This window comes from Dromiciops gliroides, chromosome 3 (assembly GCF_019393635.1).
Source record: "Dromiciops gliroides isolate mDroGli1 chromosome 3, mDroGli1.pri, whole genome shotgun sequence".
Taxonomy (NCBI): Eukaryota; Metazoa; Chordata; class Mammalia; order Microbiotheria; family Microbiotheriidae; genus Dromiciops; species Dromiciops gliroides.
This window is the reverse complement of record NC_057863.1, coordinates 670,385,950-670,411,106: the sequence shown is the minus strand read 5'-3', so window position 1 is coordinate 670,411,106 and position 25,157 is coordinate 670,385,950. Positions and strand designations below refer to the sequence as shown.

Sequence of the window (25,157 nt, the reverse complement as noted above, 5' to 3'; positions counted from 1 at the left end):
TATGGGCCCGGCACTGTGCCAAGCACCAGGGAAGCCAGTCCCTGCTCTCACTACATGCAAACAAATATGTCCAAAACAAACTCTGCACAGGATAGAGGAGATACTGAACAGAGGGAAGGTACTGGGATGAAGAGGAGTTGGGGAAGGCTCCCCGCAGAGGTAGGATTTTCAGGGAAGCCAGGGAGGTGGGTGGTCAAAGTGCAGGAAGGAGAGTTGCAAAAATGGGGATGGCCAGAGAGAATGCCTGGAGTCAAAGAGGATGGGGGCGGGGAATGGGGCCTATGAAGATTGGAAAGGTGGGAGTGGGTGAGCAGCGATGGAGGGCTTTGAATACCAAAAGGAGTGTTTTGGTTTGGATCCTGAAGATAAAAGGGAGCCACTGAAGTTCACTGAGGAGGGGGTGACAAGGTCATACCTGTGCTTTAAGAAAATCACCTTGGTCACCGAATGGAGGATGGATTGGAGGGGTGGAGACTGGAGGCAGACACAGCTCCACTCCCCCAGTATTCTTGCACTGCTCTCCAGGCAGGGTGATGGAGGTTTGCACCCGGCAGAGGAGAGAAGGGGGCATATTCAGTAGATGTTTGAAGCCGTAATGGGGAGAGACCGGAGGCACGAAGGCAGGCAGGCAGACCTAGCACCAGACTGAGGCAGAAGGTGATAAGGGCCTGACAAATAAAAACATAAGTTGTGCGGGTAGAGAGGTTTGGCAACCGATTTTATAGCAGATTTTGCAAAAGTCTGTAGTTATTGACAGGTTGCATCTCCCATTAGAATGGGAACACCTTGAAAGCAGTGAGTGCTTACTTAATAAATACTTGTTGGCTGACGACTAATTTATGTATGTGGGCGAGAGGGAGGCCTTTGTCATGTGCGTGTGTGTGTGTGTGTGTGTGTGTGTGTGTGTGCAGGAAATAAAACTTGTGCTATATTCAATGCACTGTTAGTCCAAGTGCTTGCACAGGAGCAGAGGGCCCTTTTACATTCTCTGTGGAGTCAGAAATTTGAGTTTTCGATTTCTCTCAGTGGAGACCCTGGATGGGGGCACAAACTAGTGTGAGAAGCCCCCAAGCCTGAACCCAGTCCACAGAACCCCCTACCTTGGCCCATGAGCTCCTGCCCTGTTCCATCCCCCAGTTGACTGTTATCTCCTTGATTTGGGGGCCTCACAGCCTTCCTGGCATGTTGTTGGTGCTTAACATCCTGGGTCAAGGCACAGCCCAGGGGCCTCCTGCCCTTCCCATCCTCGTTTCTCCCCTGAGCTGCTGTCTCTGTGCACCCCATTTCCCAGTAAGGTGCCATCCCCATAGGGTCTCTGGTATGAGGTGAGCCCCTCATCCTAGCCAGGCATGGCTGCACTGGGAAGGCCTCCTGCTGCTCTTGTATTCCATTAAATGCTTTCCCCTTTTCTTCCGTGGGGCCGGGCACCCTTGCCTCTCCTCTCTGACCCACCCAGGAGTGACCCACAAAAAGGAGGCCCAAGCGCTGGGTGCTCTCCTGTCCACAGGCCTGAGCGTGGAGTGGGGCTTTCCCCAGGTCTGGTGTGGTTGGGCCTCTTCCACGGAGGCCCCACCCCCTATCCCCAAGCTCTTGCTGTGGCCCAGCACTTAGATCCCGGGCTCTGCTTCCAATCAGCTCAGGAGCACCACATCCCAGGGTCCGGAGGGAATGGTTGAGCCTTCAGGCTTGCTCCGATACCTGCTCCACCCCTGCCCAACTGTGCTCAGCAATGGGTGCTCACCTCCCCCCCCCCACCATGTCCTTCAAGGCAGCTGAGGTCATCTCCTGGCTCTGCCTGTTGAGGCCAAGCAAAAGAGAGCAAACCCCCTCTTCCTGCCGCTGTCCTTGTTCTTGCTCAGAGGACCCAAAGGACATCACAGTGTCAGGGTCAAGGTACAGTGTGTCCGACTGGAGCTGATCAGCCTGATATGAGCTCGGGAGTGCTCGGCCACAGGTCAGGCACGAACAGTTCACAAGAACATTTGGAGTGGAGATGTCTACATGGGCTTGTCTCACGTTGCTTTGAGCTACTACAATTCTGCTTTGCTCAGAGCACACAGCGCCTTCTTTGATGTGGGGACGCCGTGCTGGGCAGTCCTGTGCATCTGCTGCCCACAATCACAGGTCCTGCCCCTCCCTGAGCAACCTACTCTGAAAGCTCGAGGCTGAAGTGGCCTGGCTTTCTGCCCAGGCCATTTCCCACCACCTCTTTGCCCATGCAGAGGGGTTGGGGAGACGAGGACACATCTCCAGTGAAGGCAGGTAGGACCATCCTTCTCACCTGACCCTGGACCGTCAGACTGCAGGCCAGCCAGGATGAGGTTACAGCCTCCCCAGGATTGGGTAGAGCTGAGCAGCAACTTCATTAAAACCCTGACCCTTCCAGGCTCTGCTTTTAGTTCCAGGCAGTGAGTGGGAGGCACTCGTGTCCAACTCTTCATGATCTCATAGGGGGTTTTCTTGGCAAAGATACTTCTCCAGTTCATTTTACAGGAAAGGAAACTGAGGCAAACAGGTCTAGGGGCACAAAGCTAGTGAATGTCTGAGATGAGATTCGAATTCAGATCTTCCGGACTTTGGGCCCAGCACTCTATTCATTGCACCCCCTTGCTACCTTACATTTTGGGGTCCCTTTACATGAATAACCTTAATGGGAGTTGGGGTGCATGGCAGGCAAGCAACCATCTTTATATTTTTATATACTCAACCCAAGACTAAGCAGCCACAGCCAACCCTCGGGGGAGGAGAGGAAGCCAGGGTAGAGGGAGGCACCAGGGACCAGGGAAGGTGCCTGGCCTGCAGAAGCCCCACAGGCCCTGCCCTCCCCAAGTGAGCAGTACCCTCAGTTCTAAAATGTGTCTTCCTTGACAGCTACAAGATCAGGCAACCAGGCTCATGCTAATGCTGCCAAGTCACATTTCCTCTATTAAAAGGAACAAGCTGTATTATGGAGCTTCATGGCTTCCTGGACAATCCCCATTTGTTGTTCTGGCCTTCTTTATGTGTGAAAATGTTTGTTTGGTTTTCTAGTTGACGACAAAAGACACCTTGAAGGAAGATGGAGAATGGGAAAGACACTGAAGGTCTGGAAGCACAAGTCAGTCAATGAACATTTATTAAGGACATACTGTGTGCCAGACACTGCTAAGTGCCGAGGCAAGAGCCCCTGACCTCCAGCAACTCACCATCCAATGGGGGAGACAACATGCACACACATATAAACATAACAAGCTCTGTACAGGAGAAACAGGAAACAATGAACAGAGGGAAGGTTTCCTGTAGGAGGTGAGATTTTAGTTAGGCCCTAAAGGAAGCCAAGGAAGTCAGCAATCAGAGAAGATAGGAGGCAGAGCATTCCAGGCAGGAAGACAGTCATAGAAAATGCCCAGAGCCAAGAGAAAGATGGAGGGTCCTGTTCATGGAACAGACAGGGAGTCCGCGTCACTGGATTGAAGATTATGTGTTGGGGACTAAAGTGTAAGAAGACCGGGAAGAGAGGAGGGGGCTGGGCTATGAAAAGCTTTAAATGCAAAGCTGAGTATTGTTGTTGATCCTGGAGGTCAAAGGGGCCGCTGGAGTTTGAGTAGGAGGTGACATGGTCAGAATCATGCTTTAGGGCAATCATGTTAGTGGCTGAATGGAGGATGGACTGGAGTGGGGAGAGATTTAAGGCAGACAGATCCTCCAGCAGCAACTGCCATAATCCAGGCATGAGGTGATGGGGGCTTGAACAAGGGTTGGGGCAGTATCAGGAGGGAGATGCAGCAGAGGTGAAATCAACCAGAGATGCTGCTGAGGTGAGATGCACCAGAGATGCAGCTGAGGTGAGATGCACCAGAGATGCAGCTGAGGTGAAATGGACCAGAGATGCAGCCAAGGTGAAACAGACAAGAGATGCTGCAGAGGTGAAATGGCCTCAAATGTAGCCTTACACCATACTGGATCTGGGGGATGATAGTGATGAGTCCAGGATGACCCCTGGTGTGGGAGGCTGAGATGTGGGGGTGCCCCTGACAGTGACAGGGAAAATAAAGAGGGAGGATTTGGGGGAAAGATAAATGAGTCATTTTAGATGCACTGAGTTTGTCTACTGGGCATCCAGTTTGAGATGTCTGAGAGGTAAATGGAGATGTGAGACTGGAGGTCAGCAGAGAGGCTGGGACATACAGATACAGATCTGAGAATCATCAGGAGAGATCGAATTTGGGTTAGGGTTAACCCTAAACCCATGGGAATTGATGTGATCACAGTGAAGTAGGATAGAGGGAGAAGAGCAGAGTCCAGTACAGAACTCTGAGCAACACCTATGGTAAGAGGGCATGGCCTGGAGAAGGATCCAGCAATGAGAGAAAAAATGGTCAGAGAAGTTTGGAAGAAAACCAGGAAGGGTTCTCCAATTGAGAAATGGTCAAAGGATATGAACAGGAAGTTTTCTGATGAAGAAATCAAAGCGATCTATTGGCATATGAAAAAATGCTCTAAATCACTATTTTTTTTAATTATTGTTTTGGTGAGGCAATGGGGGTTAAATGATTCGCCCAGGGCCACACAGCTAGCAAATGTCAAGTGTCTGAGGCCAGATTTGAACTCAGGTCTTCCTGAATCCAGGGCCAGTGCTTTATCCACTGCACCACCGCTGCCCCTCTAAATCACTATTAAGGAAATTCAAATTAAAACAACTCTGAGGTACCACCTGACACCTATCAGATTGGCTAATATGACAAAAAAGGAAAATAATAAATGGTGGAGCTGTGGAAAAATCGGAACACAAATGCATTGTTGGTGGAGCTGTGAACTGATCCAACCATTCTGGAGAGCAATTTGAAACTATGCCCAAAGGCCTATGGGACTGTTCATACCCTTTGACCCAGTGGTACCACTACTAGGTCTATATCCCAAAGAGATCAAAGAAGAGGGAAAAGGACCCGCATGTACAAAACTATTTATAGCAGCTCTCTTTGTGGTGGTAAAGAATTGGAAATCGAGGGAATGCCCATCAATTGGGGAATGGCAAAACAAATTGTGGTCTATGAATGTAATGGAATACTATTGTATTATAAGAAATGATGAGCAGAAGGAGTTCAGAGAAACCTGGAAGGACTTACATGAACTGATGCCGAGAGGACCAGAACCAGGAGAACATTGTACACAGTAACAGCCACATTGTGTGAGGAACAATGGAGATAGACTTGGCTCTTCTCAGCAGTGCAATTATCCAAGACAATTCCAAAGAACTCATGATAGAAAATGTTCTCCACATCCAGAAAAAAGAACTGTGGATTATGAATGCAGACGGAACCAGACTCTTTCTGTTTTGGGGCTGGGTTTTTTTTCCTTCTTTTTTGAGCTTTTTCCCTTATGCTCTGATTCTTCTTTCACAAGATGACTAATGCAGAAATGTTTAATACGACTGCACATATATAACCTATATCAGAATGCTTTCCATCTTGGGGAGGAGGGAGAGAAGGGAGGGTGGGAAAAAAATTTGGAACTATGTTGAAAACTATCCTTATATGTAACTGGAAAATAATAAAATACTTTTATTTTTAAAAAAGGGGGGGCAGCTAGGTGGCACAGTGGATAAAGCACTAGCCCTGGATTCAGGAGGACCTGAGTTCAAATCCGGCCTCAGACACTTGACACTTACTAGCTGTGTGATCCTGGGCAAGTCACTTAACCCTCACTGCCCCGACCAAAACAAAACAAAACCAAAAAAAGAAAACCAGGAAGGGTTCCCCAAAAACCTTAAGGAAGAAGGAGAGAGTGATTACCAGTATCAGAGGCTACAGAGAGATCAGGAAGAATGAAGACCAAGAAAAGGTCGTTGGATTGGGCAACTAAGATCGTTCGTGTGTGTGTGTGTGTGTGTGTGTGTTCCCATGTGTCCTCCCCCAACAGAACATAACTTCCTCGAGGCCAGGGCTGCTTCACGAATAACACTTAGTAGTGATAAACACGAGGTCTTGCCTTTGGGATCAAACAAACACCCTCGAGGGATCCCACTGGGACAGAGGCAGCCGAGTCCTCCCTGTTGGCTTCTGTCCGGGTCAGACCCCTAAGCCTCGGGGAAGGCTGAAGCCTCAAAGCTAGCCAATTATTTCCCACTGTTGTGGAGGAGCAGTCTGGGTGAAGCTCAGTGGATGCCAGTGGTGGGGATAGCCTGCCAAGTATGCCAATGTGGCTGAAACCCATTTGGGAAAGGCTTTCCCGACTGAGCTGATCTGAGAAAGGGCATGATGGGAAGAGGAAAGAACCCAGAAGCCAGAAGGAAATACAGACCAACACCATCTCTGGTGGCAAAAAGTTATCCCCAACTGGGAACAGATGACAGGGGCCAAGTGGGGGGAGGGGGCAGGGTCAAGTTCAGGGCACTGCCCAGAGAGGAATGAAAGGCAACCAGCCCACCCCTAAAGTGTGTAAGCATTTAATACATTCAGAAAGGTTAACAGAACAAAATAAAAAGGGCAGTCCTTCAGGGAAGCCTCTCTGTGGCCTGGGACCCCATGGGGAGGGGCACAAATGACCTATTTCAGGGGCTCTTTCCGACATGAAAATCCCATTTCTTTCTGGCCCGTCCCCAGCTAACTCCGTGGGTGGCTCCATGAGTGCCCCACCCCTCATCGGGGACACTCCACTACCTGTCCAACGTGATCGGAGCCCGAGCCGGCTGATTTGGGGAGCCTGCATCAGGCCACACGGGCCTAAGAGCACACACTGTCTGTCCGTCTGCCCTACACGTACACACACAGTCTCTCCACTGAGCCCTCTTTCCTTCCCTCGCTGGGCGTTACAGACATAGGCTGGTCCATGGTTCCTTGGTGGGGGGCAGGCCAGGGCTCTGAGAGCTCAGGCTGTGGCCTGGGGGCCTGCACCAGAAGGCAGGCCCCTGCTCCAAGGTTTCTGAGGTGGGTGGGTGTGGAGAAAGGGCAGACAAGACCAGCTGTGGGCACTGCCCAAGTGTCTCTCACAGGCCATGGGCTCTGGCTGGAAGACAAGAGAAAGCCCCCCAGCGTCCCTAGGGCGAGGCCGACTCTCCAGGGAGCCAAAAGGGAGCTGAGGTCCAAGCTCCAAGGAGAGCAAAGGCACTATCTCGGGTCTGGCTCAGAAGGGCTGACCCTCCCTCACTCTGGGGCGGCGGGGCTGGGGCACTTTTCTGATCATTAAACCACTACTAGACTTTGGTAGGAGTGGGAGCCCAGGGCTGGGCCTCTCCTGTTGCCTTCCAGCCCAGGGCCGCCAGGACTGGGATCGAGCGGTACGGAGAAGGTTCCTCATTCATCACGTGTTTATTTCCACGGCAGCCGTGCCAAGGGATGCAGGGAAGATGGGTTGGCGGGCCAGCTCAGGCCTCCCTAGCAGGGCCTGCCCCCGTTCCATGGCACACCCCCGTTCCTTGGGTCCTTCCCGAGGACCAGGGCCGCAGCGAGGTCTGGGCCGGAGCCCAGTGAAGACCCCGGGTGGCCAGTGAAAGGACCCCAGGCTGGCGGTGTCAAGTTTCAAAGTACTTGTAAATGGCCGTCACATACTGCATGACGCTCTGCCAGTCTGGACGCTCCGTCCGCACCATCTCACAGATGTTCTGCCACAGAAGAGACAAGACAGGTCATGAGGATTCACAGCCAGCTCAGCACAGCCACTCCAAGTGGGGCTGCTGGCAAGGGCACAGGCCCAGACCAAGCCTTCTGCTGCCCAGGGTGAAGATGGCCATGAGGGAGACAGAGCATGCAGCAAGGCTGCCCAGGCAGGGGCAGGACAGTTAGAAGATCACCTGAGGGCAGGCCTAAGCCCTGGGGCCAGCAGATCTGCAGGGCAGAGGTGACCTCTAGGGTGGTGGCCTCTCAGGACAGCTGCTCCATCATACAATGGCTCTCCAGGAGGAAGGGGTGGGGCATGGGTCTACCCCAAGAGAGAGCCCCCGGAGGGGTTCAGGTTTCAGAGGTTCCCAGAAGCACTTCTATTGTGAGCCAAACAATGGCTGGGCTGTACCAAGACTATTTTTAAATCTGGGCCTAAATTGTCTGGAAATGCCACCCCTCCAGCGGAGCTTTCTCCTTCAATTGCTGGAAACTGGGGGCCAGGGTCCTCCTGAAGGCTCCAGCCCAGCCCCCCAAGCACTTACCAGAGTGGATTTAATGCCGACACTTTCTGCAGCCTGGAAGGCCAGGGAGAAATTCCTTTTCTGTAAATAAAACCCAACTTTGTCAAACAAAAGCCGGGAAAGCAGCTGGGGCCAGGCTGAGGTGGGTCGGGGCGGCAGCCCCCCAACCACAGCCCAGGCCCTTCTTTCCATACCTTGTCTTGGTTGGTCAGCTCTTGGTAGGGGATATGGGCGGGCAGGTAAGTGTGGAGGAGAGCACAGAAGGCCAGTCCGTCGTTCCAGCTGCTGCTGAAGTTGGTGATGTCGATGTTCTGGGGGGAGACACAGGCAGAGGCATTCAGAGACAGAGGCAGGGCCCCTGTGCCCTCCCAGTGCCTCCTCCCTGGGCTGGGAGGCCAGGTCAGAGCTGGGGGTGAGGGGGCAAGGCTGCCCAACCTGGCCAAGGAAGGCGTGCTCGGAAGGGCGTCACGGCCTCGAACCGGCCCAGACCAAGAGGGCCAGGACCATCCCGGGAGGGCAGAGGAAACTCAATGAGGCTTGGCAAGGCCCACCCTGAAGTATGAATGTTTAGACTAACATTCCCCACGCAGCCACAAGTGTCAAGTGCTGGACATCAGGGACCCTGGTCAGAAAGGGAAGCCGGAACAATCTGGATGTGGTCAGCAGACAGCCACCACCTCCTGTAGGCAGCCTGTCCCACTCATGGACAGCCCCCTGGGATGACAGCCCTTCACATCCCCCAAGCCATCTTCCCTCCAGGCCCTTCCTGTCCTGCTCACCATCCTGGGGCTCTCTCTAACTGGACCAACATCCTTGTTACTCTGTTATGGTCAGAATCAGAACCAAGCTTAGGGGAGGGACAGAGAGATGGGTTCTCCCTTCCCTAGGTCTGGGAGCTCTGCCCCTCACCTGAGGAAGCGAGCTTGTGGGCCACTGGGACTCCCAGATCATTTTCAGACACACTGCTGACCTCTACCCCTCCCCACCATGCCACATCTTGTGAAGTCAAATACTCAGAAGGCAAATAGGATGCCTTGTCAGAGAAATAGAAAGTGTGGAGGGCTCACATGGGCAGGGAGGATGCCTTGGCATTCTTGGGGGGTGTCGCTACCATACCCTGCTACAGTACTCCCTGATACCCTGGCAAACCCAACAACGGCCAGTGTCTGCCCAGCAGCTGAGGGCCTCCCCCCCACCCCCAGACTACCGGCATTGATCCTGAACCCACTTTCATGCAGGGATAGCGTCTCTGTTCATACGGGTGGATGGATGACTTGAACATTCACCCCATCTGAATGTGAGCATAGCAGATGCCCCCAAACAGCTGTTTCTGGCCCAGCCCGGGGCTGAGGACAGAGCCCCAGGACGGGCCCTCCCCTGCATGATCCTTTAGCCTCGAACTTCTCCACAAACAACACCTCCATGAGACCACACGGACAGAGCACTTGCTAAAACCCAGGTCGGCTCTATTGGAATCTCTTCTGTCCACCACAGGGACAGCTCCATCCAGCAGGAATGAGGGCCGCTGTGGGGTGACCTCTTGTCCAAGGGAGCTGGCTCCTTGGAATCACCTTGACCTCTCCTGCTTTCCACCATCTTGGAGACGTCGTCAATAGCGGCTAGGCCAACCTCATGGCTGTTCCCAGGGCATCCAAGTCAGATGGCACACACGGGAAAGCCTTGGCTGCCCTCTGGCTACAGCAGGGGAGGCTCCTGCTGGGCCCCTGAAAGTATGAGGGGTAGAAGGCCCTCACATATCGGGAGGACCTTCATTCCCCTCCCGGGCACCCTGGGGGGAAGGTGCTGGCTCTGACTCTTACTGTCCCTGGCTGCTGGCCAGTCTTCCGTGCCCCTCAGGGGTCCTGCTGTGCCCACCTGCACGGCTCTCAGACTGACCAGTGACTGATCAGAGGTCAGCCCACCTACTCAGGCACAACCCCAGCCTCCGAGACGGCCCCCAGGAGTGTCCCCTCCAAGAGGGGCACCGACAGGCAGGAAGTCAGGACAGACCAGCACCTCTGGGCCTCGGTGTCCTATTGGGTTCTTGAGCTAGTCCCACCCATGCCGGCCTCGCCCCCAGGGACTCTGGGACTTCCCAAAGCAAACGTTTCTAAAGAGCTTAAGACAATTACTCTCCCGCCTGAGGTTGGTGTCATTCCTACCCTCTTTCCACAGATGGCAAAGGGAAGCTCAGAGAGGTGAGACCAGGGTCATGTCGCCCTCCCCACTAGAACAGAGCAGGGAAACTGTGGCCATGTGGCACAGAAGCTCCAAGGAGTTTGGAGTCCAATCCAGCCTCAGGTACTTCCTAGCCGGGTGGCCCTTAGCAGGTCCCTGAACCTCAGTGCCCTCATCAGTAAACTAGGGGTCATAGTAGTCCCCATGCCCAAGGTTGTGGTGACCGGACAACCTTCATCCTGGGGCCATTATTGCCATCAGCCCGTTTGCTGCTCAAGGGAGTGGGCTCTGATTTCTAATGGGGCGGCTCTCAGGGTCCTCCTGTGCCCTCGTGCCTGGGGGTCAACGGGACAAAGGTCTGCAGGCAGCTGGCCCCCTCTCCCACCAGGACACTTCTCCTGGGGACGGCCAAAGACAGAATCAGCAGAGCTGCTGCCCCCAAGGTCAAAGGCGTTTCTGGGGCAAACAATTCTGTTTCCTGCCCAAGTCAGTCTCCTGTGTGCAGCCCCCGGCAGGGAAGGCTGCTGGCAGCCCCCCCCCCCCCCCCCCCCCCCGGCTCCCACTCGGGAAGCCTACGTGCTGGGACTCACAGAACCTTCAGCCTGCCCAGGGATGAAGCTACTTCCCTGCCCCAGCTGGCTAGAGATGTGGGGTCCAAACCTCCAAAGGGGGCTGCTCCCACTGATCCTGCAAGTGGTAGGGAGGGTAAGATTTCAGCAGAGGCCCCAGGGGCCCAGAGAGCCGTCCCACCTCGGGCTCCTGCACCTCTAGGGAAAAGGGTGGGGCCTCTCCCAACAGCCAGCACCGCCTGTGTGCACAGAGTCCTGGCCCAGGAAGGTGAGTGAGGAAACCAGCTTCACTGACAGTCAACCTGCAGACCCCTTAACAAGGACCCAAAGAGAAAAGATAGGAATCTGCCGCAAAGGTGACTTGGAGGAGCAAGGGAGAACAAACCAACAGCGGGCCCCCCACCGCCAGCTCCCCAGCATCTCTGAGCTTGGCAGGCCCCAAAGGACCTGCTCACCTCTGCCAGTGAAGGCAGACCCCAGCTACCATGAAAAGGGCTTCCTGAGCTCAACCCTGGATCAAGTAAGGGGAGGCTGGGCAGCAGCAGAGGGGGCACCCCAGGCTAGGCACAGAGCAGGTGCCAGTCACCACTGACTGGCGGGGCCTTCTCTTCAGCCTCCATCCTGAGCTCACGCTCAGAGACACTGCACACTCCCATAATCCCTTCTTGCTGCATCTTCACTGCGGGGAGCAGGGACTTGCTTCACACTTAATTCTGCCCTCCTGACAGATGAGGTGCAGGCTTAGGGAGGGGACTGGCCTGTGGTCACCCCCTGGGGGCAATGTTCTGGGGACCCCAAGTCCAGGGCTCCACCAGCTGGGAATTCAGCCCCTAAGTGACCAACCAGAGAATGCCAAAGAAAAGGATGAGGCCTCAGGGCACCCCTCCACCGGAGCTGCTCATCCGATGGGGCCCAGGCCCCCGGCTCCATTCCCCACAGGGCTAGCCACTGCCTGCTGTTCTCTGCCAGCCAAGGGTCCTGCATCCTGTCTCCAGGGCCATGTGAGTGAAGGGGCCCACATGAGGGTCTGCAGCTTCCTTGCCCATGCCCATTGTTATCTTGGGGGGGGGGTGTCTCCAAGCAAGCCACATCCCCCCAGCTCACTCTGGGAATTCCTCACTTGAGGCTTGGTTTCTTCCTCATTAATTTAAAAAGCCAACCCCCTCCCCCGCCACCGTCCACAGCCCCCACAACAGGCTCTCCCAGTTTCCTAGGTCCCTGTTGTTTCTGTGCCCACAGTTACAGATGGGGCTCTTGGGTGTGTGGCATGGGCAACAGATCCAAATTTTCAAAAGAAAACAGGGAAATGGACCACCCAAAGTCTTCTTGTCTGTGGTTCAATTAGGGCAAATACATGCCCTCCGCCCCTAGGACCCTGAAGCCCAGACTCCTTAAACAGCAGGTGGGCATAGGTCTATTTAAGGAAAGCCCCCCTTTTCCTGCGTGTGAAGACAAGGACCCCACATGGGTTGGAGCAGCAGGATTCAGGCGCAAAGACCACGGAAATGAAAAATGCCACCTTCTGTCCTCTAGGGCCTGACGAGGAAACACCAGGAAAACAAAAGGGGCAATCTATGTGTCGGCTTCCCTTCCCCCTGCAGCTTGAGGGTGCTGCACGGCACAGAGCGCTGGGCCTACAGTCCGTTAGCTCGAGTTCAAACCCAGCCTCAGACACTGGGTGACCCTGGGCAGGTCACTTAGCTGCTGCCCGCCTCAGTTTCCTCAGCTATAAACCACCCCTCAACCAAAGGCCACAAGGGCATCATCTACCCATCAGGCAGACAGGCCCCAGAGCTGCGGGAGGAAATCAGGAGCAGAGAGAAGCCAGGGAGGGAAATCCAACTTAAACCAAATGAGACTCCCTCCTCCCCCCACGCCCCACAACACTCCAAAGGCGCTGACAGAGGCAGCCCAGGCCACATCTTCAGAAAAGAGTCGAGGACCCAAGATCAGGGGCTGCTGTGAGTGGAAGGCTCACTCCGGGGGGAGACAGGGAAGAGCACGGACAGAAGCACCCATTTCCCCCCAGATCTAATCTGGTATTCACTGCATCATACCAGAAGAGTGGGGATTTCGAGGAGAAGAGAGACGGACTGGAACCAGCATGGCCAGGGGAGAGGCAGCTGTGAGAGCTGTGTGTCAGAGCACTGCCCATGAACAGTTAACACTGAAGGGCACAACTCCACCTCAATCCCAAAGGAAGGTAACTAATCCTGATCCTACACAAATCATTAGGAGTAAAAGGCCAAGGAGGAGTCCTTGTGCTGACAGCTAAACCAGGAAGAGGAAAAACAGAAAAGGAAAATGACAGAGCAACTTCCCTAATGAGTGTTTGATGCAAAAACCGCAAATAAAATACTAGTGAGGAGGTGACAGCCATAGGTGAGCAGGACCATACACTCTAAGTGGGATTTATACCAGGAACGCAGGGTTGGTTCCATATTAGGAAAACTATCAACAGAACTGACCACATCAACAACAAAACCAACAGAAATCATAGGATTACTTCAATAGCTGCAGAAAAAGCCTTTGACAAAACACAGCACCCATTCCTACTAAAAACAAAAAACAACTAGAGCCTAGGAGTAAAGGGAGCACTCCTTAAAACAATCAGCACCTGCCTAAAACCTTCAAGCAAGCATTATCTATAATGGGAAAATGCTAGACACCTTCTCCCCAGATCAGAAGGGAAGCAAGGAAGCTCATTTTCACCAATATAATTCAATATTCTTCTAGAAATGTTCATGATAACAATAAGAAAAGAAAAAGAAATGGAAAGATCAAAATGCACAACGAGGATATAACACTATCACTTTTTGCAGATGATATGGGTATATACTTGGAAGATCCTAGAGATTCAACTAAAAAATTAGTTGAAATATTAATAATTTTAGCAAAGTAGCAGGATATAAAATAAAAGCACATAAATCAATATTTCTATATATCACCAACAAAGCCCTGGAAGAGAGAGCAAGAGATATTTCATTTAAAATAATCATAATCAACAGAAAATACCTTGGAGTATAACCTGCCAAGACAAACCCACGAATTATATGAACATAATTATAAACACTTTTTTTCTTTTTTTTAGTGAGGCAATTGGGGTTAAGTGACTTGCCCAGGGTCACACAGCTAGTAAGTGTTAAGTTTCTGAGGCCGGATTTGAACTCAGGTACTCCTGACTCCAGGGCCAGTGCTCTATCCACTGCGCCACCTAGATGCCCATAAAACACTTTTTATATACATAAAGTCAGATTTAAATAATTGGAGAAATATTAATTGTTCATGGGTGGGCTGAGTCAATATAATAAATATAACAATTCTTTGTTTGCCTTTTTTTTTTTTGGTAGGGCAATGAGGATTAAGTGACTTGCCCAGGGTCACACAGCTAATAAGCATCAAGTGTCTGAGTCCAGATTTGAACCTGGGTCCTCCTGAATCCAGGGCCAGTGCTTTATCTACTGCGCCACCTAGCTGCCCCCTAAAAATAACAATTCTATCCAAGTCATTCCCCAATTGAGAAATGGTCAAAGGATATGAACAGGCAGTTTTCTGATGAAGAAACCAAAGCTATCTATTCCCATATGAAAAAATGCTCTAAATCTCTAATGATTAGAGAGATGCAAATTAAAACAACTCTGTGGTACCCCCTGACACCTATCAGATTGGCTAAAATGACAAAAAAGGAAGATAATAAATGTTGGAGAAGCTGTGGGAAAATTGGAACACTAATGCATTGTTGGTGGAGCTGTGAACTGATCCAACCATTCTGGAAAGCAATTTGGAATTATGCCCAAAGGGCTATAAAGCTGTGCATACCCTTTGACCCAGCAATTCCACTTTTAGGTCTTTTTCCCAAAGAAATCATGGAAGGGGGAAAGGGACCCACATGTACAAAAATATTTATAGCTGCTCTTTATGTGGTAGCAAGGAATTGGAAGTTGAGGGGGTGCCCATCCATTGGGGAATGGCTGGACAAGTTGTGGTACATGAATACAATGGAATACTATTGTGCTGTAAGAAATGATGAGCAGGAGGAGTTCAGAGAAACCTGTAGGGTCTTACGTGAGCTGATGATGAGTGAGATGAGCAGAACCAGAACATTGTACACAGTATCATCAACATTGAGTGTCGATCTACTGTGATGGACTATATTCTTCTCACCAATGCAATGGTACAGAAGGGTTCCAGGGAACTCATGATGGAAGAGGATCTCCAAATCCAAGGAAAAAAAAAAAAAAAGAACTGTGGAGTATAGTTGCTGATTGAACCATACTATTTCTTTTGTTTTGGGTGCTGTTTTTTTTTTTTTCCTAGTTTGAGGTTTTGCATCACTGCTCTGATTTTTTCTCTTGTAACAGGATTAATGCAGAAATAGGATTAATGTTATTATGTGTGTATATATATATGTGTGTATATAGATATATCTATATGTGTATGTATATAGATATATAGATATAACCTATATCAGATTACCTGCTGTCTAGGGGAGGGGGGAGGGAGGGAGAAAAATCTGAAATTGGAAAGCTTGTATAAACAAAAGTTGAGAACTATCTTTACATGTAACGGAAAAAATAAAATACCTTATATGTAAAAAAAAACAAAAAAAACCCAAAAAACAATTCTACCCAAACTAAGCTATTTGTTCTGTGCCATCCCAATTAAAATGACAAAAAACTTTTATTGAGCTAGAAAAAATAATAACAAAATTCATCTGGAAGAACAAAAGGTCAAGAATATCAAAGGAATTAACTAAAAAAACACATAAAGGAAGGAGGTTTAGCAGTAGCAGGCTCTTAAGCTATATTATAAGCTGATAATTAACAAAACTATCCGGTACTGGCTAAGAAACAGAAATAGAGCGGACGAAGGGAGCATTCACACAGTACATAGTAGTAAATGATTATGATAACCTGGTGTTTGACAAAGGTAAAGATTTAAGCTTTGGGGATCAGAATTTACTATTTGGTCAAAATTATTAGGAAAACTGGAAAGCAGTCTGGCAGAAACTACAGTATCTTACCCAGTTTACCAAGGTAAGGTCAAAATGGATACATGACCTAGACGTAAAGGGAGATATCATTAAGTAAATTAGTAGAGCATGGAATATATTACCTATCAAACTGATGCATAGGAGAACTCATCAATAAACAAAACAGAGAACATTATGAGATTGAAAATGGATAATTTTGATCACATTAAAAAACTTTCAAATAAAACAAATGCAGCCAAGATTCTAAGGAAAGCAGAAAATTGGGGTGGGGAGAGTTTAAAGCCAGCTTCTCAGATAAAGGTCTCATACCTCAACTATATAGGGAATTTAGTCAAATCTATAAGAATATGACTCATGGGGGCAGCTAGGTGGTGCAGTGGATAAAGCACCGGCCCTGGATTCAGGAGGACCTGAGTTCAAATCTGACCCCAGACACTTGACACTTCCTAGCTGTGTGACCCTGGGCACATCACTTAACCCTCATTACCCTGCAAAAAAAGAGAAAAAAAAAAAGAATATGAGTCATTCTGCAACTGATAAATGGCCAAAGGATATGAACAGGCAATTTTGGGAAGAAAGCAAAGCTTTCTTTTTTCCAACATATGAAAAAAATGCTCTAAATCACTGACACTCGAAATGCAAATTAAAATAACTCTGAGATATGCTCTCATACCTATCCACTTGGCTAAAATGATAGAGGGGAAAATGACAGATGTTGGCGGGGATGTGGGAAAATGAGACACTGCTACGCTGGTGGTGGAACTGTGAACTGATGCAGCCATTCTGGGGAGAATAATGTTCAAAGAGATGGAAAACTGAATCAAGCCTTTGACTCAGCAAGGCCACTGGCAGGGCTGCTTCCCAAGGTGACCAGGGAAAAGGAAAAGAAGCCGGATGTTCTGAAACCTTTACAGCAGCTCCCTCTGAGGAAGCTGTGGGGGAGGCGGCGTGGGGAGGCATCTACTGAGGAACGGCTCCAACAGTTGTCTAGATCCGGCTGTGCTGTAAGCATAAGGGGTGTGGTTATAGAGAAATATGGAAAGACTTGCATGAAGTAACTGAAGCGCTTTTGGAGAAGTGACCCATTCAGGGCCCCAAGGCTCCTGAGGGTGCTCTGGATGGTTCTCATGGCCAGATGTGCATGCTGCTCCCACTGAGTCCCACACACCCCAATAGAAGTGGGCGTCACCCCCCTTCTTCCACATTACTCCAATCTGCAGAGAATGTTGAGTTACTTCCCAATTGGTCCTGCCATAATCTTCCGTCTCTCCCCTCCATAGAGCAAACTGATTTTCCCAAAGCCCACGTCAGACCACAGCTTTCCCCCTGCTGCCTCTGGGATCAAATTTATTTTTCTAATTTAATTTAATTTAATATTCAGTTCTAAATTCCCTCCCTCCTCTCTCCACACCCCCTCCCCCATCATAAAAGCAAGTTACACAAAGAGATTCCTATACTGTTCACATCCAAAGAAAAGGGAATAGAATATGTTTCTCTCCCTTTGGAAGAGGGGCAGCAGGATCTATCCCGAGTCTTCCTGAAGGGGGGGAGGGGGGCAGCAGGCTCCATCCCGAGTCCTCCTGAATGGGGGGAGGGTCAGCGTTCCCAAGTCTTGCACAGGCTGTCACCCTTCCAACACGGTAAGCTCTTCTAGTTCTGCTCCCCGCACCCTGAGCAGCCCTTGGCTATCTTCCATCACCTTCATAACCCACAGACGGGATCGAGTCTAAGCTCCGCCTCTTGGCGCCAGCAGCCTGGCCATCCCGCTGTCCCTCCCGCCTCATCTCTGCAGCACCAGCCCAGAGCCTGATGGCTGGGGAGATGCTGGTGACTCCCCATAGGACCAGAGAAGGCGTGAGGAGGGAGGGCTTGGACTGCTTCCAGTAAGGACCAGTGGAGGCTGGGCTGGTCATGCGTGGGGTGGAAAGGCTGGGAATGAGAGTCCAAGCCTCACATGGTTCACTCAGAGCCACAGAATCTTTCCAAGGCGAAGGGACCTCCTCGAGTCTGATCCATAGGCTTTATAGGATGAGTCCCCAACACAGGCCGGGGGAAGATCACGGGTCTGAACCCACATGGAATTCCCAACCTAAGCTGACAAGTCAAATCGATGACGTTGTACACCAGGCTGGGGGCCCAAAGCCCAGGGGTGTCAGGCAGCCCCGATGGGACTGAGACCAAAAGCCTAGAACGTTCTGTTCTTGAGTCCATCCTTTCCCCTGCTTCCCAGAGAGTATTTGGACACTGCTCGTATACCAAGGATTGACCTCCCGCCCAGGGTCTATTCTCTTTCCTGAAGAAAGCAATGAGTAATGAACAAAGGGCCCGAAGGCTGAGCACACCAGCTTATAAGCATGGACGTGTGTTGAGGTAAGGAAGGGGTACAAAGGTTAAGGATACAAAGTTAACCCACCAAAACCAAGCACACGTCTATAGAGCCATCCAGATACACAGGCAGCCCCATCTGAATGCGTTAAGAGATGTGGGAGTCTGTTGACCAGAGGAGGTCAAAATCCAAACAGATCAAATAGCAAAATGCTCCCCAAATAAACGGGGCACAACTTAAACTACTAATAAGATATTCAGTGCTCATGGTTGGGCTGGACCAAAAGCATAAAGGATAACATCCTGAAGGTACTCTACAGAGTATCCTGGTGGGTTTTTTTGGGGGGTTTTTTGTTGGTTTTTTTTAGTGAGGCAATTGGGGTTAAGTGACTTGCCCAGGGTCACACAGCTAGTAAGTGTTAAGTGTCTGAGGCCAGATTTGAACTCAGGTACTCCTGACTCCAGGGCCGGTGCTCTATCCACTGCACCATCTAGCTGCCCTCATCTTGGTGTTTTAACAAACTAACAGCCAGACGAAACGATAACAAAATTCACTTGAAGAAACAAAAGGCCAAAATCAAAGGGAAAGGGGCAGCTAGGTGGCGCAGTGGATAGAGCACCGGCCCTGGAGTCAGGAAGACTTGAGTTCAAATCCAGCCTGAGACACTTGACACTAGCTGTGTGACCTTGAGCAAGTCACTTAACCCTCACTATCCAACCCCCCCCCCCAAAAGAAATTTTAAAAAAGAAAAATCAAGGGGGAAATTGAAAAAAGGTAGCAGTTAGAAGAGGAAATAGCACTTCTAGACTTCAAGTTACCATATGAAGCCACAATAATCAAAATCATTTGGTAGAAAAGTAGATCAATAGAACAGACTAGAAAAGGGAGAATCGGAAATGGAACTCAATTGCCCAGTGCTTGATAAAATTAAAAACATAAATTGCCTTGGAAAAAACTCCCTTGTTTACTAAGAAGTGCTGGGAAAACTTTAAAGTAGACTGGCAGAAATTAGGCTTAGACCAACATCTTATACCATATTCCAAAAGACATTGAACCTTATTGATCATACCATAAACAAAGAGAGAAGAGACCAGTAGCCTTTTGCAGCTATGGACCAAGGATGAATCTTAACCAAATAACCAAGGAAAAGGCAATTACAAAAATCAAGTCAATCATCTCTGTACCAAATATCTCTGATAATGGACTGACACCCAAGAACACTATGAGGCCATTTTCCCAACACACAAGGCTGGTCAAAGGATATGAATGGCCACTTCTCAAGAACCCCTTCCCACGCCGTGCTCGAGGGTCCCATGAGCTTTATTCCATTTTACCTTGGTCTATTTGGCTCCATCTTCTCACCCTGCTCCCCCTTGGAGCTTCTCATCTGCCACTCTGATAAGCAACCAATTACATCTTTATCCAAGCCATGAGCACATCCCTTGGTCCTCCCCTGGAGACTTAACATGGATCTATGCTGTGTGTCCAGAGGGAGCCTCTTGATTGACAGCGTGAGCTGCTGGTCCTCACCTCACGTTGGGCAGGCTGCTGTCAGTGTCCCCACACCCCTTGGTGACTCCTTCCCCCACAGCTGGGGGCCTGCTGCACTCCCTTTTGGCAGCTGCTATGTTCCATTGACTGATGCCTCTGTTTTTAAACCAGCGAAGATGGCCCTGCTCAGCCCCTTCTCTTCCATCCTCACGTTCCTCCTCACTTCCCTTCAGAGTTTAGACTTCTGGTTCCTCCCTAGGAATCTCAGCATGACCAGATCTTTCTCAGAGGTGATTCAGCCCACACCCCTTCTTGGTATTTTTTGGTTTTTATTTTTGTTTTGTGTTTTGCAGGGCAGTGAGGGTTAAGTGACTTTCCCAGGGTCACAGAGCTAGTGTCAAGTGTCTGAGGCAGGATATGAACTCAGGTCCTCCTGAATCCAGAGCCACTGCTTTATTCACTGCGCCACCTAGCTGCCCCTATACCCCTTCTTATATAAAGAACCAGGAGCCCAGGAATCCCAATGAGGGGCCTGGTGACGTCACAGAGAGAACGAATGACAGAGCCAGGCTTCCACCCCACATCCACACATTCCAGAGACAACACTTGCTCTCTTCCTCTGTACCTGCTCCCCAGTCTCTCTGTCTCCACCTCTCCCTCCCCTCCCCTGTGTCGCTTCCTCCTCCATCTTCTCATCCCCCATGTCTGTTTCATCACTGTACCAAAGCAGCCCCAGATAAATGTCAATCCTCCCCTTGAGTTCAAACAATCAATTTCACGAGTGCGGGATGGCGGGGAAGGGGAGCCAAGCTTTGAGAACCATCTGACAGAAAGGCAGGCCCAGGGACACCTGGCCTGCCCCGAGTGCCGTGTGCTGCTGACGTCAGCAGGAGACACCACTCTCCACAGGCAGTTTTAAAGGGCCCCCACTTCTGGGGGAGGAAGGGTAAACAGTGGCTGAGGGGAGCTCAGCCTCTTCTGGCGGTGCGAGCTGCAGGAGCAGACAAGTCCTGTGGGCCCTGGCTGCAAAGCTGGTTTTCCACTGAAGCTACAGACCCCAGGTGGAGAGTTAACACACGAGCCCGGCTCTTTCGAATTAGCTTGGGGATTGTATGGACTTAGGTTAGAGTTGGGAGAATTATGTGTGTTTCTTTTTCCCTCTTCCCTTGTCTTTGATTTTCTTAATTTCACCTTTGCTGTTCATTTCACTCCCATTCATAAAACCGGATTCGTTTGTGGAAAAGAGGTTGTTAGGCTCTTTTCTTATTGGCCTGGGAGAAATATCTCAAAAGGCACTTCGGAGGGGAGGGAGCTTTGAACCTAGAGGTCCCTCATTATTTCCGGGACCCCAATATTACGGTGAGCCACCCAAATAACTCTCCATATATTAAATTTGGCCCTCACAGTGTGCACGTCCAGAGAGCCAGCACGGAGGAGGCCCTGCGACTCACAAGAAAGAAAAACAATGAACCGAGTGAATGACCCCATGCTCACCACTGAGTCACGACGGCCACTCACAGTCCTCATAAGCTGCCTGGGCAGGCTCCTCCTGAGCCCAGCCGGGGGTCCTGGCCTCTCACGTCCAGCTCTGAGGAATCTCCAGAGTCTCCCCCTCTCCCTTTCTCAGATGTTTCCAACAAAACTACCCGGAGAGCAGACCAGTCCTAATTGTGAGCGACCTTTGCCATAATTGAATACAAGAGACGATAATCAGGCTTCTTTACAAATGACCTGCCTCTGCTGCAGTTAAGCAAGAAATCAAATTAACTTGGCCAATCAGGCCTCCCCGGGATGTGGTCAGCAACCTGAACTAGGGCATCTTCTGCAAAATGGATGAAGGCTCAGCAGCCGCTCATCTCCCACACCAGGACCGCCTGCCCCCCTGAGGAGCATGGCTTCTGGCGGCCACGGCGCCGGCCCATGGATCCCCTCTCTGATGTAGTCTCCATGGCTCCACGGCTTCAGCCCCTCATGGAGGAGGGGAAGAAACTACTGTGGCAAGGAGAAGCACCCAGCCAAGCCTGGCAAGGGGTACTGCCAGGAGGCCCCTCCCCAGCCTCAGGCCTTGCTTCCTCAGGGTGAAGCTCCAGCCTGTGGGCAGTAGTAGATTCTCTGCGAGCCACTCAGCCCTGAGGAGCACCCCTGGTCAAGCGTTCTCTGGAGGGAGGGGAGCCCTAGTGCCAGCATTACCCCAGAGGAGTGGGAAACACCTGGAGGGGGAGGAAGAGAGAGAAAGCGAGGGGAGGAAGAGACCAAGACTCTGGCTTCTGGGAGAACACCGCTCCCAAGTGCCATCTCTGGCTTGTCCCTGAGGCATCCCTGCTCCAGTTGGCAGGAATGCAGGGAGCCCTCAGGGCACAAAGGGCAAGTGGCAGCCTCAGAGGCCAGAGAATCCAGCTCCCACCTGAGGACAGACTCCCCACTTACTTCAGAGCCTGGGGAGGGGGTGCCTTCAATGCCTCGACAGGCAGCTCCAAGTCACCTCCTCAGTGGGACCCTTCCCTCTAAGGAAGAAGATTGCAACCGGCCTGCCTGCAGTATGCTGAGCCTTCCCATCAGCCATTGCAAGCAGCCACCTTCCCCGTGCCCACAGCCTGCTTCCAGACACAACAGAACACTAGTGGAGGCAGGGGGAGCAGGGCAGAGGCCAGGCACTGCCTCGGACACTCCCACCAGCAGGATGGTGAGTGGGAGCGCGGGTACAGGGTTCACAGGCCAGTCCACAGGGGAGGTGGGGGCTAGATTCCTTCCCATGGGTCTGGAGACGGCCCACGTGACCTCCTGCCTGGGCTCCTTGCTGGGGAGGCTGGCCTGGCTTCTCCCCCAAGGGGAGAGTGATGGGCAGAAAGCTTGGGTCACAAGAGGCCCCCCCACTCCAGGTGGGGGCCATCAGTGGAGAGCTGGAAGGAGCCTCAGACGCCACCGTGTCTGAACCCACAGGGAAACTGAGGCCCAAAGCAGTGATGTGACTTGTTCAGGGTCACTGCCATGGCTTCCTAGTTAATTAGCCTCTCAGTACAGCCTGCCTCACAACAAAGACTACTGTCCCAGGTCTAACAACTGGCTCTCTGGGAGGCCACCCCCAAAGTTTAATCCACAGTATTAGTGTTTTCTCCATTCCTCTCTTCGGGCTGGACACCACCGGGACAACCAAGCCCCCCTCGGTAGTAGGAGCCAGTGTCGGGGATGAGAACGCTCCCACTGAGAACCTAGCAGCCAGCTCACTCCAGCACACTCAGGACACCACCTCAGCCCTCTCCCCCTTCCTGAGGCGGCCGCGTCTCTCCTCTGGACAGGCAGCCTCTATATGAACCACAAAGTGAAAGCTATTGCCAGCCCCCAACTCTGGTAGAAAGCAGGAGTCAAGCAGAAGGAAGGAAACAAGATGAGGGAGCACCAGAGGGTCCAACTATACCGCCTGGGCCGGAGGAGAGCCCCAGGGGACAGAGCTCCCGGCAGGCACGCGAAATGCCGTCTGGCCCAGGCTCGCTCTAAATTACCCCCTTGCACAGCTACCCAGCACGGACTGCCTGACCGACTACCTCAGCGAGGAGGGAAACTGCTCAGCTAACAGTCACCAGGGACCTCCAAGGCCTACCTCAAAGGACCCCCGACCGCCACATCTGACAGGCGGTGGCCCGGCCTCTGCCAAGAGGAGAGACTCTTCCCTCTCTGGGCCAGCTGCCATTTCCTAATGTCCAACCTATGTTGGCCTCTTCACTGGCCCTGGTTCTACCCTTGGGGGCCAATGCCACGCCTCCCCAAGAAGAACAGGAGAGCCTGGGCCCCAAGTTTTGCTAAGATCGGGGCAAAGGCTAAGCCCAGCATCTCCCTCATGGTGGACTAGCCTGGCCAAGCAGTCAGTCTGCACTGACCAGTGCTGGCTGAGCCAGGAAGGTCAGCTCTTGGCCCCGCTGCCGTGTCCAAAGGGTCACCAACCACCTCTTTGATGAGTTCCTCAACGAGGAACAAAGTCAGGGCCATGGGCCTAGAGCTGGCAGACGTGGCCGGCTTCCCTCTTCACCCAGTCTCGGGGCCTCCCGTTCCCCAGGATCTTTCAATATCACGGCCTGTAGTAGCTCAGCCACCAGACGGCTCACCACTCACGCTCTATCTACAGGCTTCGTCTCCTAGCTCGGCATCCACTCCGAGGAGGTCATCCCCACTAGACCGGCCCGTCTGGTGATCGCGGCGCTAGTTTTTTAAAATTCAAGTACAATCGAGGCTATTTTCTGTTTTCTATCAGCAGCATTTCCTGATGTATCCCTCCCTCCCTCCTCCACCCTTTAAAACAAAGGGTCCAAAAGTAAGGGGTCAGCCAAACTCACCAACCAACGCACTGAAAAAGCCTGCTGTTACCCCGCGTGAGGCCACTAGGCGGCGCCACAAGGGAAAGCTCACAGGACTCAGGATTAGAACACTCCCTGGCAAGGCCCTCTGTACCTGCCTCAGTTTCCTTATCTGTAAAATGGGGCTCAACACAGCACCTACCTACTATAAAAGGTTAGCTATCATCATTGTTGCAATAATCAACTTCGTGGGTGTTTTATAAGGAAATCTCCCTTTAAAGTACTATATAAATGTAGTTTACTATAAAAATGATGAGCAGGATGCCATCAGAAAGACCTGGGGAGACCCCCATGAGCTGATGCAAAGGAAAATGCACTGCAGACAAAGTAACAGCGATACTGGGACTTGATCGGCTGCGAACGACCTACGAAAACTGCGACCCGCCTCCAGAGGGAGAACTGATGGTGCCTGAATACAGACGCAAGTAGCTCTTGTCGCTGTTGTTCTTAGCTCCTTTTTCTAAAGTTTTTGTGTCTGCTGTTTTGCACGACTGCACATGTGTATCTTACGTTAAATTGCTCGAGTTCTTAAGAGGGGGATAGGGAGGAAGGAAGAGAATTTGGAACAGTTTTAAAAATCAATGTTACAATTTGTTTTTACACGTAAGGTCGGGGAAAATTCTAAACATACGAGGGAAGGGAAAGGGAAAGGGAAGGGGAGGGGAGGGGAGGGGAGGGAGGAAGGAAGGAAGAGGCGGGGTGCGGACATAATCCCTGCCCCTCAAATGAGAGCACCAGCGGCAAGTGCTCTCCCACTGCTTGCTCTCATTAGGGCCGGCCCCCACCCACAGCCCCCCACCTTCACGAGAGGTGGATGTGGGAGGGCTCTCTTCCTCTAGCTCTTCTTTGGGCCAGGGGTTCTCAGTCGCCATGGCCAGTCTCCTCCTCAGTCCACAGACCACCGAGAACATAGGGAGGTTTATATGAACTGATGCTGAACAGAGGAAGCAGAACTGAGGGCAACAGCCCCGGAAGCAGAAGGAACAAGGATCTGACTGAAAGCGAGGCTGGTCACGGTCTAATGAGAGTCACCGGAGAATCTCAAATGAACGTTTCACAAACAGCAGCCCCAGGAGGGAGACCCTCTTCTGATCCCCATTTCACAGGCAGAGTGAAAACTGAGCCACACAGCTGGGTTTGAGTGTTTGCAGCA

General features: G+C 51.4%; 1 protein-coding gene across 1 annotated transcript in view; it reads right to left on the bottom strand.

Moving 5' to 3' along the window:
• Positions 1 to 6,408: 6,408 nt before the first annotated feature.
• The window catches only part of SPECC1L (sperm antigen with calponin homology and coiled-coil domains 1 like), a 48,937-nt gene continuing 30,188 nt past the window's right edge, over positions 6,409 to 25,157 (bottom strand). Inside the window, exons 14-16 of the mRNA XM_043994771.1 lie at positions 8,293 to 8,409; positions 8,120 to 8,179; positions 6,409 to 7,579 (exon numbers count right to left, since the gene is read on the bottom strand). Of these exons, the coding sequence (XP_043850706.1) occupies positions 7,490 to 7,579; positions 8,120 to 8,179; positions 8,293 to 8,409 (267 nt within the window). The 3' untranslated portion in view covers positions 6,409 to 7,489. The remainder of the gene's footprint in view (positions 7,580 to 8,119; positions 8,180 to 8,292; positions 8,410 to 25,157) is intronic.